Source organism: Cardiocondyla obscurior, linkage group LG14 (assembly GCF_019399895.1).
Source record: "Cardiocondyla obscurior isolate alpha-2009 linkage group LG14, Cobs3.1, whole genome shotgun sequence".
NCBI lineage: Eukaryota > Metazoa > Arthropoda > Insecta > Hymenoptera > Formicidae > Cardiocondyla > Cardiocondyla obscurior.
Genome location: NC_091877.1, coordinates 2966905 through 2982744, shown reverse-complemented (window position 1 = coordinate 2982744; position 15840 = coordinate 2966905). Strand labels below are relative to the sequence as shown.

The 15840-nt window shown below is 32.8% G+C and overlaps 2 protein-coding genes across 2 annotated transcripts; both read right to left on the bottom strand.

Annotated features, from left to right (window-relative positions):
* Positions 1-206: 206 nt before the first annotated feature.
* Cta (Guanine nucleotide-binding protein subunit alpha cta) lies at positions 207-6082 on the bottom strand. The gene is made up of 5 exons (XM_070665782.1): positions 5643-6082; positions 4858-5118; positions 4601-4651; positions 4254-4471; positions 207-4156 (listed from the first exon to the last, which is right to left on the bottom strand). Exons 1-5 carry the CDS (start codon positions 5856-5858, stop codon positions 3799-3801), a joined length of 1104 nt encoding a protein of 367 aa, XP_070521883.1. The 5' UTR covers positions 5859-6082; the 3' UTR covers positions 207-3798.
* A 1173-nt stretch (positions 6083-7255) lies between these two features.
* Cnk (connector enhancer of ksr) lies at positions 7256-15788 on the bottom strand. Its single transcript, XM_070665756.1, has 11 exons — positions 15515-15788; positions 14207-14796; positions 13631-13741; positions 13305-13549; positions 10658-13089; positions 10410-10539; positions 9833-10324; positions 9623-9754; positions 8927-9552; positions 8417-8812; positions 7256-8337 (listed from the first exon to the last, which is right to left on the bottom strand). The coding sequence occupies exons 1-11, from the start codon at positions 15570-15572 to the stop codon at positions 8081-8083; spliced, it is 5469 nt and encodes a 1822-aa protein (XP_070521857.1). The 5' UTR covers positions 15573-15788; the 3' UTR covers positions 7256-8080.
* Positions 15789-15840: the final 52 nt, after the last annotated feature.

The following is a 15840-nucleotide window of genomic DNA, read 5'->3' as shown; positions in this document are numbered from 1 at the left end:
AATAATTCATGTAAAATATTTTTATATACAAATATACAATGTACAAAAGGCACGACATATCTACATTCTTTAGCTCACATATAATAAAATACGAAAAGATAAAGTAAAATTATGAACGTGAAAAATATATATATAATTAATAAATGTTACAAAAATTTATAATCAACAATCATTTTGTAGTACCGTTAAAAAAATTAAATACATCGTTGTGTTTTCAAACTTCATAAATTATTGTTCATTGTACATTTTCATCATTTATATTATTCTCATTCGCTATCTCTTAAATCTCTTTTTCATATTTCTTTCGTATTTTAATAATACATAAAACAGTGTGTTTGAAAGAGATTATAAACCATAAGAAAGTATACACACGTGATTTAAACAATTTTATTTTGTTACATTATACAAATTGACTGAATAATGGATTGATTCAGTTTATTAAACACGTATCAATCTCACAAATAAAGTACGATAAGGCTCGAACAATATATGCTTTATTGCAAACTAGTATGTCAAAAACTATATTAGTAACTTTCAAAATTACGTTTAATGTTTAAATATCAAAATTTTAATGAAAAGCACGATATGTAAAAATCATAGCACCGCTGAAGATAAAATTAATCTTGAACCACGTATACACAAACATACAATCCATTACTCCTTCATTTTAATATTCTTTGATTTTAATTATGTAAAAAAAGATAAATAAATTCACATTTTCTTCTCTTTAATTTACGAATGTAAGTGAATAAAAAATATATGACGTTATTTCTCCAACATTTAGTTTAAATGCATTTTATACAACCCTTTTATGACTTGAAATACATTAAATTAGACGTATCAAAATCATTTTGGAAATTTTTGAAAATATTAAAAATTATTTTGGAACTTTTTTAAAAACGTATTATCACATAATTATATGTTATATATTATACTCTCAGCCTATATTACGATAAAAATTTAAGTCTGCATGTATTATTACGAGTGTATTTTTTATTTCATTTATGTATAGCGTAATAGAAAATGCACATGATATTCCCATTTCATTGATATTTAAACAATTTAATTTCAATAAAATATTTCAACAATGTAACGTAATATGTCAAGTGTATTGTTAATGGAACGCTCTGAATTTTAATAGCCTTATATATAACTTGACAATTTCATATCAAAAGAATTTTCTATTAAGCTAGATTCGTTGCTGTAAAACATAATTGCTAGTACTATATGTATGAATTTATTATTGCAACGAATATCAACAAAAATTATTTTTTATATCTCTTGCAAACATTTTTATAAAAATCATAGGCATTCCCTGTGTAATAAACAGTAATCTTTCACATAAACCTGTACATAAACAAGGTTCGGGACAATTGTTATATTAACGACGTGAATATATTAATTACATAAATTAAACCTGATTAGATCTCTACAGGAATGTAAAAATTTCATTTACAAAATATAATAATTATTAAACTTTTTTTATACAGTCGGCTGTTTGTATGAAATAATGTAAAAGCTTAAATGTAATATACCATTCATACATTTTTACATAAAAAACAGACACATAGCACATATATACATATACACTCACATATATACATACATACATGTGTAATTTAGTACGCAATTAATATGTTCTGGTTAATGATAAACATGTGTATTATAAATTTACTTGTTAGTACACTTGTTTTTTTGTTTTATTAAACTATTACACATTAAAAGTAACAAAGATTTTATGTAACATACGATCTATGGAATTGGAATGAATTATAAAACAATTGTAATATATATATGTATATATATATTTTTATATAATAAAATAAATTAATTTATAGAAACAAGAGTAAAATAAGATATAAATAATAAACAATAAAGTAAGTATTAAGCAGAATATAAAATATATAAAAATTTTTAATTACATAATTTGTAGTTGTCTTATCATTATCAATATTACATAAAATCTTTGTTCATAATTTACGTGTATTTAATTGTAGTAGAAAATATTGTAACATTTGTTGCCAGAAACACATAGTTCGATAATTTTATATCATAAAAAATATTTAATTTTTTTTTTACTTTTCTTAGAATTTTTGGTATGCTACAATGGTTTAGTCCCAATTGTTTTTTTAAATTTTTTTTAACATTAATTTGCAGATATAACATAACAAAATGTATAAAAAAATATGCATACATTGAGACAAACAATATTAAATTTATAATACAAGATTAAATATATTTCATACAAATTGCTGTCCCAATCTAATGGCTGATATGGAAAGTCAAAAACATACAATTAATTCGTAAGGTGTAAAAAAATAATACTGATTACTTTATTTGAATTTTTTGGAAGTGTAATAATCAATAAAGGATCAGTCATCAAATATATAGAAGGTAAATGAAATTTGTTACATATGCAATATAAATATATTAAAGTTTAAAATAATATCCACATTATATTCCTTTAAAATGCATGGCCAATTTCGTACTTCATAATATTTAATTCACGAAGCACACGTATCTTTTTTTATGAATGTATAAAAATACATGATACATAATGTATTAAAAAATTTAATATATTTAAAAAATTTTGATTAACATTATATTTTTATATAAAGAAAGGACACAGTTTTAGTTAACGTAATTATTTTTAGTTTATGATATATCAGCAGCCTAGAATTTATTTATATAAGGCAAAGCACAAAGATTTAAATATTATACTGAATAATATTGCTTCTTCTCCAAAAGAATGGGTTTTTCCCACAGCAATTTGAACACAAACTGGTTAACTTTATTTGGTTTACATGGCTTTTATTTAGTATTTGGTTTTCTTGTTATTTAACCGTTTGAGTGCCGGAAGCGGCAAAAATCTGATAATCGAAGCCACTGTAATAGTGTTGATGCGTTCAATTTATTAGTTTTTAAGATTTAACTATAATTACGAAACCAAACTATTCCTAAGTATCAGATAACAATATTGAATAAGACAAAAGAAGAAAATTATAACACTTGTTGGATATTTTTTAACAATAAGCGAGAAAATCGTGATCACGTTTAATAACGTTTTTCAACATAAAAAAAAAATGCAATCATGCTTCTTGGCATTCAAACGATTAATGTAATCAATATAATAAGAGTAATAAATCTTAAATAAAAAATAAATTATTGTAATTTGTAAATCTTGGCTTGGTATAAAACCAGCAATAATCTTATATATTAAATCATGGGAAGAACATTGAATCAGATATACCTATACAATATAAAAATCTATACTGAATTATTTGCAACTGATCCTTTCTTTTTATACAAACACGTTAATTCATTGCAGAAATTATTGACAATATATATAATGCAAAAATTTATGTACAATAGAGTTTAATATAATGCTCTTGCAACCATTAATTCAATATTCATCAAAAGTACAATCAAAATGTATTTTTTATATATACATATAATAAAAATGTTATATATTTGTATATATAAAATAACACGCACACACGCGCACGCATGCACAACATAGTGTATATAGTCAAATTTTTTTTTAAACATATTTTTACATCAGGCAGTTGTTTCTTTTTTATAAATGTATCTATAAATGTATCTATATATGAAGGTAAATATTCAAAAATTGTATATTCATACATATATATTGTCTTATCAAAATGCGTTTTGACCTAATATATTGCAATATTTTTCGAAAACTACAGATTGGATTAATAATATATTAAATGTTAAATTTCTGACGCATACCTTTGTTTTACTAGCTGTTGTATGTGAGTTAATTATTCCGCTTCTACATTATTGAAGCATAAGGGATTCCAAGTTCCGGTGCAAAATAGTATCCTTCACAGCATTAAAGACGACTTTAATATTTTCTGTGTCTACTGCAGTAGTAAAATGATGAAATAATGGCTTCCTTGGATCCCTCTTAACCGAGACAAACATATCAAGGATAAAACTTTGCACGTCCTTCATGGAATGTGGATCACCCGTAAATTGTGGAAAATACAAACGAACATTTGTATCCTGTGACCTCACTTTTTTATCGAGTAAATCCGTTTTGTTTAAGAACAAAATTATAGAAACGCCACAAAATATCATGTTGTTCACGATTGTATCGAATATATTTTTAGATTCTTCCAATCTGTTAGTCCTCCTGTAAGAATTAATTAATGAAAGCAAAAGCAAGGCACTTCTGCACGTTATCATTATTTAATTTATAATTTTACGGAATAAACAAGAAGATAACATACCTATCTTCCAACAAAACCTGGTCAAATTCTGATGATGATACAAGAAAAAGTATAGATGTTACACAGTCAAAGCATTGATACCACTTTTGCCTTTGAGATCTTTGACCGCCAACATCAACAAAAAGGAATGGGATATTATTAATTGGTATTACAAATTCGGAAATTCCTTTTGTTGCTTTCCTACAGTGTAAAATATCTTGATGCGTAGGTGTATAATCCTAAAAAAAATTTATATAGTATCTCTATATAAGATTACACACTAAACAAAATTAAATGTAACATATAAATTAGTGCAAATAAAAAATACATAAAATTTCCATAATTATATAATTTAATAAAAATATTACCATTCTTGCAATCCTATCGAGATTATCCAGAAAGTATTGGACAGAATCACTCTAAAAATACATTAAAAAATTATGTATATAACTTTATTTTTAATTAATTAAAAATCTAACACAAATTAAGAAATGTAAAAATTATAAACAGTTAAATATATATTTAAACGTTTCATTATCGAAATATTCATATATTTTGCATCACAAATATGTAAAAAAAGAAATGCATGTTTAAATAGAATTAATATGAGAAAAAGCCATTTTACTAATTGAAATTCTCTTCGCCTATCAAATGCTCTTCTAATTGACGCATCCTTCCATAAACTCTGCAATGTTGGCACGTAATGCAGAAATAATTTAGTATCCAGCACCATAGTATTTTCAACCTTCAGTAATTGGAAACCGATATCATAATTTTTTGGGTTTTCCCAGGGAATATTTAGTTTATCTCGTGCATCCACTAGAACTTTCATACCCTTTATTATATTCTGGTAGATCACATGTTGATATTCCTTAATTAATTCGGGCTGAAAAAAAAAATTAAATATGCATCAAATTTGACCCTCTAAACTTTTATGACAGAGCTTAATTAAACCTGATTAAACAAGTTTCAGTTTTAGAATATTATTATGGCTCTGATAAAATTAATAATTTATTTTGTAAAGGATTTAAGGAGCCTTGTAGGATACCGGTCTTTTTATTTATCAAGAGACACGGTAGTGCCTCGCGCCAAGTATAGGCGCAGCGCACTACCGTGTATCTTATACGCGAGACGAATTTTTAACATTACTTTGATGAAGCACAGTTGCACAATCACTGTTGTTCCTTTTATATGTTATTTATTACACCATTCGTCTTTGCGATTGTAGTAGCAATTCCTAGCGAAATGTAAATCGGAGTCGAGTTTACACGCCCTACTAATTAAATGCAGGCCAAGTCACTAGGTGTTCTGCATAAAGTGGCAATGACCGGGAACGTTATTCTAACCCGGGACATCGTCGATCGGAGACTTTGTCACGTGGTGGCCGTGCGTAGGGCTCGGTGATCTTACCTCGAACTTGATCCCGTGAATAATCCGCATCTGCTTGAGGAATGTCGATTTGCCGCTCTCACCCGCCCCAAGCAGCAGCAGCTTCACCTGCCGGCGGAACGTCTGTCGGTCCTTCTCCAGCATCCGGTCGATCTCCTGGCTCTTGTAACGTTGCTCGATCTCCTCCGGGCTGAACTTAAAGCGCAGGCAACACGACCACGTTAAGGAGCTCGCCATCTTGCCTCTCTCATTCACTCTCACTCTCCTTCCCTCCTCTCCGTTCTCTACCTTCGTCGCCACCTTCCTTCCTTCCTTTCTTCCTGCTTTTCTGCCTTACCTCTTCCTCTCGGTGCTTCTGGCACAATGCCGTTTCGACAACAAACCAACGAAACGTCCAAACGTGAACGACCGGACGCGCACTGACGACACGAAAGCTCGCGTACCTCGTTCTCCCTTCCCCTCCCCCCCCTCGTCTGTCAACCCACCCACCCCGCGAAAGCGCAAACCGATCGGAAATCGCCGATTCAGAACCGCATTTCTCGGACAGGCGTAACCGGCCGGAATGCGCGATATCACCGCCACTATCGCCGACGCGGTCTCTTTCCAATTGATCCCAAAAGTCAAACACTGCACTAGTGTTAGCGCCTATACCGTTACAATGCCGCGTTACGCATACACGCGCGGCATCCCGACACACGACGCAGGTATACGCGGAAGAAGCGTAGCATATCGATGGCGAGGAGGGAAAGGTGTTTCACGCGGCGGTCGCCGCCGCCGCTGGCCCGATCCGTGCCACACAATCGGTCGTCGCGGCTAGCCGCGAATTGGGCATGATTGAATAATCACCGGGCGACGCCGATCAGCATTGCCTCACGATGCGACGTTCACGTATCGTGTGTCACGATCGTCTGCGATAACATACGTCTCCCTCGCTGCACCGCCTTAATTCTCCACCTCTCTCTCTCTCTCTCTCTCTCACTCTCCTTTTCCAGCCGCCCTCTTCTCGTCCTGCTCCTGAAAAAGCGGCGAGTCAGTCGTTCGGTTCTATACACGACACACATCCGCTCGCCACGCGCGAACGACCGCGATCCACGCCGACCTACGACGGCACGGCATGCCGACGCGGGCAAGCGGTTTCACGGCGATATGCATGGTAACGGCGACAAGGAGGGCAAGAAAACGCGTGAACGCGATGGGCGAGGAAACACCGCCGCTCCCCTACCGTTCCTCGACTACCTGCGCCGTTACCTGTCACTCCGAGAAACAGCCGGGTAATAAAGAGAGAGACTTCCTCGCGAACTTCCACATATTATTATTAAATTCCTCACTTCCTACGTGTAACACCCGCAAACCGAAGATCGACTGCATTCGGAATAATCGGAATACGGAACTTACAGAGGCACACGGGAAAGTAATATCCCGAGTATTCACAGCACCAATTGGTTGGTTTGCGAGTTCCCGATTGACGGTCCAACGGAAATTCTCCAAAGCCGACCGGTGCTTTGTTCCAATCAAATGGAGCGCTCTTGTATTCGCGCGCTAAATAAATTTCATAATTAAAAAAAAGATTAAAAGACGTTTCATTTTTCGATGAATAAATTGTACTACTTTGTAAAGTTAAAAAGTACATCTAGTATGGTATACATATTTTTATAAATCTATATTAAGCATAACATTTATAAATGTGTGCCTATGTTATATACAAGTTAGGATTTTTATTTATTATAAAAAGTTATTTGAAAAAAATGTGAATAAGTAGCTTTGTACTATAAGTAAAAGATTATAATGTACATCTTACGATTTCATAAATATAATATCATCGAGTTATACAATATCAAGTATTTTATCATTATGGTAAATGTGTTATGCATATTGACAGATACATACACCATATCGATACCTATGCAACCTTCATTAAACATATAAATAATTAAAAAAATGCAGTTTATATATAAATTAGTTTGTAATAAATTTCTACATTTTTTTTTCAAGAGTTTCAAAAAATTATTTTAATACTTATTTTTAACGAAGATAATAATAACATTAAAATTTATACGATTTTTTCTAATTGAATAAAACAAATTTTTAAATAGATAAATTTCAAATTACAGTACATAATACACGTTAAACAACATTTAAGTCAGTCTTCCATATTAATATACTTGATTTGGAAAATACATTTATGTATATACTTTAGAGAAAAATTAATTCTCCACAATTTCAATAACTATGTATATATATATTTATATATATGTATTATGTTTAGTCCATTTATAAAACTATTAATTAGACGTAGGAATCATAATAAAAAATTAATATTATATTAATAAATATTTCAGAGTGCTTCTTTGCTATTACGAATTGTAATAAATTTAAATTGTATCTGTTACAATATATCGATATCAAATTATGATCTTTGGTTGCATTAAAGTAAAAAAATGAATTTAGCTCATTTTATGTTATTGGCTTATGTTTTGACTACTATTATTACAATTGCGAAGCAATGATGCATCCGAAAGAGAGTAAGTCTCGGGTTCAAATATTGACGGATATTCTAAACCGGGATAATCGGGTGGCGGAGACGTTGGCGGCGGTATATACGGTAACACGGGGGGTGCTATATTTCTGGGAGATATACTAGTAGAATTCGGAAAAATTACTTTGTGGTTGGACGAAGATCGTTGTACTGCTCTGTGCAATCGCGGCGAACCTGCTTCTAGAATTTAACATTACTCGTCATTAAAACAATTTACATATTGCATTTATATCAAAATTATTTAATAGAAACTACTTACCTAATACTGTTTTTGGGGTATTTTTAGGAAGATCTAAGGTGCAAGACTTTTGCTGTTTAGCACCAAATAAAACTTTCAGACGACTCGCTTTCTGTACGTGATCGTTTTTGTCTAAATGCATTTCAAACGCAGCACGCATTCCTTCTTGCTCGAAGGGCGACGTTGGTATCGGTGGTGGTTGATATTGTGCAACGTTCTTCAAATGAATTTTATCACTCGATCCTTTCTTGTCGCTGCGTCTCAGCGAATCTAGCCAATGTTTATCGGAAGAATTGTGATCTTGACGATTAGGAAGATTGAAACTTCCTTTCCGACTAACCGTTACATCTTTTTTTACACATTGTTGGGCCTCAGACGACGTGTAATTTGAAAAATCACTATTAGATTTAGAATATCCTACAAGCAAAAAAATTACATTTAATTTCAAGTAATTTTACAAACGTTTAATAAATTTATTAAAATAATTGACATTTTGAACGAGTATTTGTATTTGATAATCTTGTATCATACCAATATTCCTCGGCGAAAGATAATCATGCATCTTATAGTTTTCGTGATTAGGAGAATGTATGCGTTTGTCATATTCTATATTCTGATTCGAAGAATTCTGCCTGTTTGGACTTATCACATTTCGCCGATAAAACGATTCATCGTGTTTCGTCTTCTGAGAATTTACAAGTTCCTGCGCTCTTCTCTTCTGTGCATAACTTGTCGAGTCTCGCATCTTTTTCTGTGCAATTGCCATACACTTACTGCAAGGTTTATCGCTTACGCAATTTGCTTCACTTTCAGGTCGAGCAATAAAATTATCCTCGATAAATTGACGAGGCGTATGTACATTCGTATTTGTCAATGAAGCACACTTAATATTATTATTCGGTATATCGTCATTAATTTTGCCGTAAATACTAAGATCACTTGAGGATGCGTCACTTAATTGTCTAATTTGCTCAGCATATGTCGCGTTGTCGTTCAAATTTTTGTGTTGTACATGCACATGATCGCTAAATAGAGGCGTTGCCCGTGGAGATATCGACTCGCTTATCGTACTTTGTTGTTCCTCATCTTGCTGCGACATCGCAAATTCTTCTTGCGTAATAGAACCTTGCAGACTATCTGATCTTTTATTACCTGATCTATAAGAGACAACAAATGTTAAATGCGAAATTTTTTTATGCTATAAAAAAGATTAAATGCAAAACTTACCTATCTGAGGCGTGTCGATAATCACTCATGTTTGGGCTGTTCAATTCACTCTGTGAAGTAGTAGATCCGTAAAATGTACTACCAGCTATCGTCATTTGTAAATCTGGAGAATTAGAATTGCAAGCTTCTTTCCTATATAAAATGTTTAAAAATGTTTTTAAATAATATAATAATAATTATATCAAAATAAAATGTTCTTAATATACATACTTTGGCGTTGATGTAGGGAGCACCCGTCTGTAACTTCTAAATTGTGCCGTTGGAACTGGCATATTCTGATTTCTGGCACTGAGAAACTTCAAGTATTTTCGATCTAAGCTTGCACCAACAAGTTCATGATCTTTGAATAATCCGGCGTCTCTTCGGACAGACTTTTTCAAAGATCCAAAAGGTTTTTCTGGGTTTAATTTAGATTCTGATGTACACTTCGATTTATTTTTGTAATTTTCATTATCGCTTTCGTCAGTTTCGCTATAAAGCCCACCACTTTGGCTTTGAGTATCCGCACCTAACGTGCCTTTACTAACTGCATCCAACCACAGAATCAAAGAGTCTTCAGAATCAGCAGCAAAATAAAATACTGTTCCCGTGTGATATACTTTGAAGGAGTACTTTCTCGATTTTACTTCACTAGCCGGTGAAACAGTAAAGCCGGTTAAGACGATCAAACAATCAGCTTTCGTACTGTCTTGTGTTTTAAATCTAATTGTAAAAATTTGTATGTTTAATAAATTACGTGAATAATTTATTGTAATTTTTATCGTAATTATGTTTTATACAATTTTACCTGTATAACGATGAACACTTTAATACAAACCAGGCCTTTGCCCACGCGCCACCTGCACCCTTACAACGATATGTTAGCCATCCTTCTAAATCGCCAGGACCAACATCTCTTACGGATACATTTCTCCCTTCTAACAAAAAAATAATGTATATTGATTTGAGATATAAGAATACAATTTCAAAAATAATGCCACACATCAAAATGCAACAAATTCATATAAAGCAATAAATAAATGTTGAATTACTTACTTGCCAATAACATATTTCGTTTTCTATTGCTTCTTGGACTGCTATTATATTTATTTAGACTACTGTGTAAGCCGATACTTTTAGCAACCATCATAGCTCTATTAACAACACTTTTTTCAATACTTTTATCCTTCTCTGTTAATCTTGATTTTAAATCTGACGGTACTGTATGTTTAGAGTGTGTTATACCGTCAGGGCAATCGACATTGCAAGGAGAATGATCAAACCTATAACAGTTTGTTATGGATTGATCCGAGCAAACGAATTTTTCAACAAATGTTTCATATTTTTCAAAAGAACTTTTGTCTTCTCTTGATTGCTTGTCATTACTTTCATTATACAACGAAGCATCAGATAAGTTTAAACGATCAAATTTTTGATCGTTTAAACTTATATTTCGTGATTCAGCAATTAAATCCATCGAATTTTCTGTGTAATGAAGCATACGCACATCAGAAGAATCCTTTTTATCTTGACAGTCCGAATTGGCTTTAACGTAATTAACACAAGAACTTAAATCTACTTTTTTTAAATCTTTTTTTATGCCAAGTTTCTCTGGAATCTGAGATATTTGTGAATCCTCCAGATTTTGTGAAACATTGTTTAATTTCAAATCAGTTATTGCTTGGTTTGTATAATATTTACGTGGCGGTGGTTCTGGGGGTGTTGCGTGAGATTTAGTCTCCAATTTTCTAACAGACTCGACCTTTGGTAATTCTATATAGCGACAAGATTGTATTGTAGCCGAAGACGAGTCTGCAGATTTTATTTCTTTAGTTTGCTGTTTTACATCCATCTGCATTTTTAAAATATTTTGAGTAATGTTTGATATATCATCTCCAATAAATTTAGTATTATTATTTGGTGACATTTTTATCTCGGTAGAATTTTCTTTCGATACTGAGGAAAGTTTTTTCTTTTCAAGTAATTCTGCATGCTGAGTTGAAATGCAATTAACCGTTTGTAAAACCTTATCGAATTTTACCAGCGTTTTGTTTTTTTTTATGCTATTACTGTGGTTACTACTACTACTACTACCACTACTACTACTACTACTATAACTACAATTAAAATTATTGCTATTATTACTACTGTCACCCCCACCACCACCATCATCATCAACACCACCATCACTACTACTGCTATTATTGCTATTACTACTACTCCTATTACTGTTAATACTATTAGCATTATTATTACTACTGTGATAATTATTACTACATTCATTTGATATTTCTGAAGTACCGCAACCAGCATCCTCGAAATACTCGCATGCCGAATTTTTCAAATCAATACTTTTGGAGTATTCATTATTTTTGCATTCAATACTTAATCTTTTGACAGGGCATTTTTTGTTATTAATATCTGATATATCATCTTCAAAATTATTTTGATTTTTCTTCTCTGTGCTACTTTCAAGATTTACGTCATTTATTGTAATATATATGTTATTTTTTTGTGGATTTATTCTTTTAGGCACTCCAAAGGCACATGTTTGTTCTTCGGCATTTTCATGCGCAATTTGTTTTTCAATATTACTAATTTTTTTTGCGACATTACCGTCACATTTTTTAATGGATGCTTCTTTATGCTCGCTACTTGCACCCTTTACTTTTTTGTGATCATTAATATTTTCAATAATTTTACGAACATCAATTTTTGTTAAATTATTGTTTGGTTTGAGCAAGTAATGGTCAGGTAAATCTAATTTCTCGGTATCCAATAAATCGTATGCAGAGGTACTATAATTTTTATCTAATTTACCACGCTTCTCAGCGTATTGCATGCCAATTTCTTTGTTATGTGGCACATTTTCATTAATACTACATGTATCACTAGATATAATAGAACTATTGGATTCATCTAAAGGCACGGTCGCATCATTAAAATTATTGCTAGTATTGACGTTATCCGTGGATGGTTGTAAATGTTCTATATAAATATCTCTATTTACAATATTTGCACCATCGTCGTTACAGTTTTGCGTAAGAGTAACTTTTTCTTTTGCATCATCTCGACGACTATTTTTAGCGTCAGTCAATTTTTCCTCAAACTGCACTTTTTTATTCGTTTGCTCATTAGTCTTCTTCTTTTTTGCTGATTCTAATCCTAAACACGTTTGGGGCCGTATATTTACCATTGGCACATTGTCCAAACCATGGGCGCATGATGCTGCTTTATCACGCAATTGAACAGTCGCGTTGTGTTCTCGTTTCAACTCCTTCCAAAACTGTTCGATATTGATACCATGTTTGGTTGTGGGACTGGCACCTGTTATTGTGGCTCGCCTTTGGACTAAGTTTCTAGGTTTAGGATAAAGTTGCGATTCTGTTTCGCTATCAGAGTCGCTACTATCTGTCGTCATTGTATCCAACATGTTAACCGCGTCTAAAATACTTGCTGACTCTGGGCTGGTTTTCTTTGGCATATGTCTAAAACAAAGTTTTTTTTTTTTACATTAAATATAAAAACAAAAATGTAATTAAAATCAAATTAAAGAGTAAAATATTTGTTAAATTAAATTAAAACAAAAAATATTATGTATGTATGGAACACTCATACGAAAATCATGTTATCCAATTAAAAAAAAAAAAAAAATATATATTAGCAGGATCACAATTAAGATATATGTAGAAAGGCAGCTTACCTAGATGGCATTGCAAAATCAGGAATTGTTAATAATTCTGGTCTTGGGGATGGAAGACTACGCCCTTGCGCTGTGTAAGACGTATTTTTGTTACTTGGAAGTTTATATGGTTTTATGTATATTGGCCCATAAGTTTTAGTATGCTTTGGTCTACGTTTCATAGTCAAAAGGATTTCCGCTGGGCTTTCACGAAATAATTCAAGCAAATTCTTTCGCTCCCAACCAACTACCGTTTGATAATTTACCTAATAGATACATATACATTTTAGAATTAAATACATTGTCAAAATTGATAATATTTAAATGGAAAATTAATAAGATATTACTTGAACTATTTCATCTCCCTCCTGCATTTTGCCAGATTGATGTGCGGCGGATCCAAGTTTAATTTCAGTTATCTGATGTACTCCATGAAAAGATGGCAAAATATAAAAACCCTAAAGAGGAACATTTCAATAAATAAATATTTTCTATACATATGTGTAAAAAAGTAAGTAAAACTAAAAAGAAGAAAAAAAAAAAAAAAAAAATAATATGTAATTATAAAAGAAACGTTATCTAAACAGGAAAGCGCGACAATCATAATCTTATGGTTGTTGATAGAGTTTTATCAAGCAGGATGACAGTCAAATATCGTTTTAGAGCAAATATAGTCATTCAATAAATAATATAAAGATATCTTATAAACTAAAATTTATTAAATTTTAATAAAACTAATATAAGATCGAGGAGTTAATCGATTTAAATAAATTTCGGGATAGAATAATTTTTGGAGTGACAAAACTAACTAGACACCCTGTATAATTAATATTTTTCATATAACTCTGAGAATTTTATCTAGTATAATTATTAAAATACATATAATTAAAAATTATTGTGCTACAAAACGATTAAAAACTCACCAAATCATCGCTAGATTTTTTCTTTAAAGTTGCCAGATCCAAACTTGCAGGCTGCAGTATTATAGGATCAGTGATATCTTGAATAATATATTCTGCTAATCTTGTCAGCTTACTGCATATTTTCCTGATTTCCCGGACCGGCTTTTCTGCAAATCTGTCTCTTTGCGCACATGTAGCCATTTCTATAGATATCTTCATTAATTCAACCTTTTTGCTATGGTACTCTATATGCCCACTGAATGGAGGATAATCCATCCATCTCACTAAAGGTTTAACCACCATCATAATTGACGCTACATCCGATAACGTTTGAGTAGTAAGAGGCTCGGAATCGTATTGACGACATAATTCCTTGTGCAAGCTATATGCCTGACTTGAAAGCCGCAACGCTAGTAGCTGCAGATTTTCTTTGTCTAGCTCGTAATGAAACCTTCTAAGATACTCCACAGCCTCAAGAATTATTTCTTGATGGCCGAGCTTCACTACACCCAAATCTTCCAAATCTTGTGGTTGTAAATTCAATAACTGATGCCCATTAATACTGTGATTCAAAAAACTATGGATGTAAGGGCGTACTGTGCTATCCAAACCTACAGTGAGCATAAAGAAATGATACGAAATATGTGAGTAAATAATTTTAGCAAGAAAAAAAACATGTAAAATATTAATACAAATTCCCGACCACAGCGACAAAATGTTCAATTATCTACAGTCAAGTGGCATTAATTGGTGTCACGAATAAACGTTTAATTGAGTGTTAGATTCTATTGAGGGCACAGAGAAAATTATACATATAAGAATCGCTTGACACGCAATCGAGCGCAGTTAAAGGTGCAATTAAAGATGAATGCACGGCGGTTTTAATAAATTGATACATCGGAAGATAAATCGAGATGGGATGCATAAATAAGGACGGAGAAGCGATTGAAGGAGGGAGGAGGGAAGAGAAAACGGGGAGGGAATGGAGCTTCACACACGAAATCGGCTATTGACGGCGCAGAGAAAATTATACATATAAGAATCGCTTGACGCGCAATCGAGCGCAGTTAAAGGTGCAATTAAAGATGAATGCACGGCGGTTTCAATAAATTGATACATCGAAAGATAAATCAAGATGGGATGCATAAATGACGGCGGAGAAGCGATTGAAGGAGGGAGGAGGGAAGAGAAAACGGGGAAGGAATGGAGCTTCACGCACGAAATCGGATGGGAATCTGACATGTTGGGTAAATTGCAGAACGTTTCTCCGTGCGTGATCGCGGGCGTGTACAACTGTCAGCCAGCGTCGCGACGAAATGTCACACATACCTTTCAGCCACTCGCACACCTGATCTGGCTTCCACTCGGCTACATTAACATACGCCATGGCCCACGCGCGAACACTGACTCACGCGCGATATGCACGAAAAAACCGTTTTCTCACGATCCGCTCGCGACCGACCCGACTTTCATTCTTCGCCTCATTCGTCGACGATTCTTTCCCACACAAACAGAGCCAAGCGCGCGCGAGCACAATCTAGCAGCATGCACAATTGTGACGCGCACTTCGCTATCTTCGACGTCTCTCCTCTCTAACCCTTCACCTTCATTTCACTCGGAGACACGCATGCGTTGTTTCGCATCGTGAAAAAACT

What these genes read in the sequence shown, in the direction of transcription:
- Cta (XM_070665782.1), bottom strand. Translation starts at nt 5,858, where the DNA reads ATGGCGAGCTCCTTAACGTGGTCGTGTTGCCTGCGCTTTAAGTTCAGC. An exon ending in TTCACGGGATCAAGTTCGAG is followed by an intron (nt 5,119 to 5,642) that starts GTAAGATCACCG and finishes TTTTTTTTTCAG; the next exon opens with CCCGAATTAATTAAGGAATA. An exon ending in TCGATAGGATTGCAAGAATG is followed by an intron (nt 4,472 to 4,600) that starts GTAATATTTTTA and finishes AATTTTTTTTAG; the next exon opens with GATTATACACCTACGCATCA.
- Cnk (XM_070665756.1), bottom strand. Translation starts at nt 15,572, where the DNA reads ATGGCGTATGTTAATGTAGCCGAGTGGAAGCCAGATCAGGTGTGCGAG. An exon ending in AAGTGTTCATCGTTATACAG is followed by an intron (nt 10,325 to 10,409) that starts GTAAAATTGTAT and finishes TTTTACAATTAG; the next exon opens with ATTTAAAACACAAGACAGTA. An exon ending in TATCGACACGCCTCAGATAG is followed by an intron (nt 9,553 to 9,622) that starts GTAAGTTTTGCA and finishes TGTCTCTTATAG; the next exon opens with ATCAGGTAATAAAAGATCAG.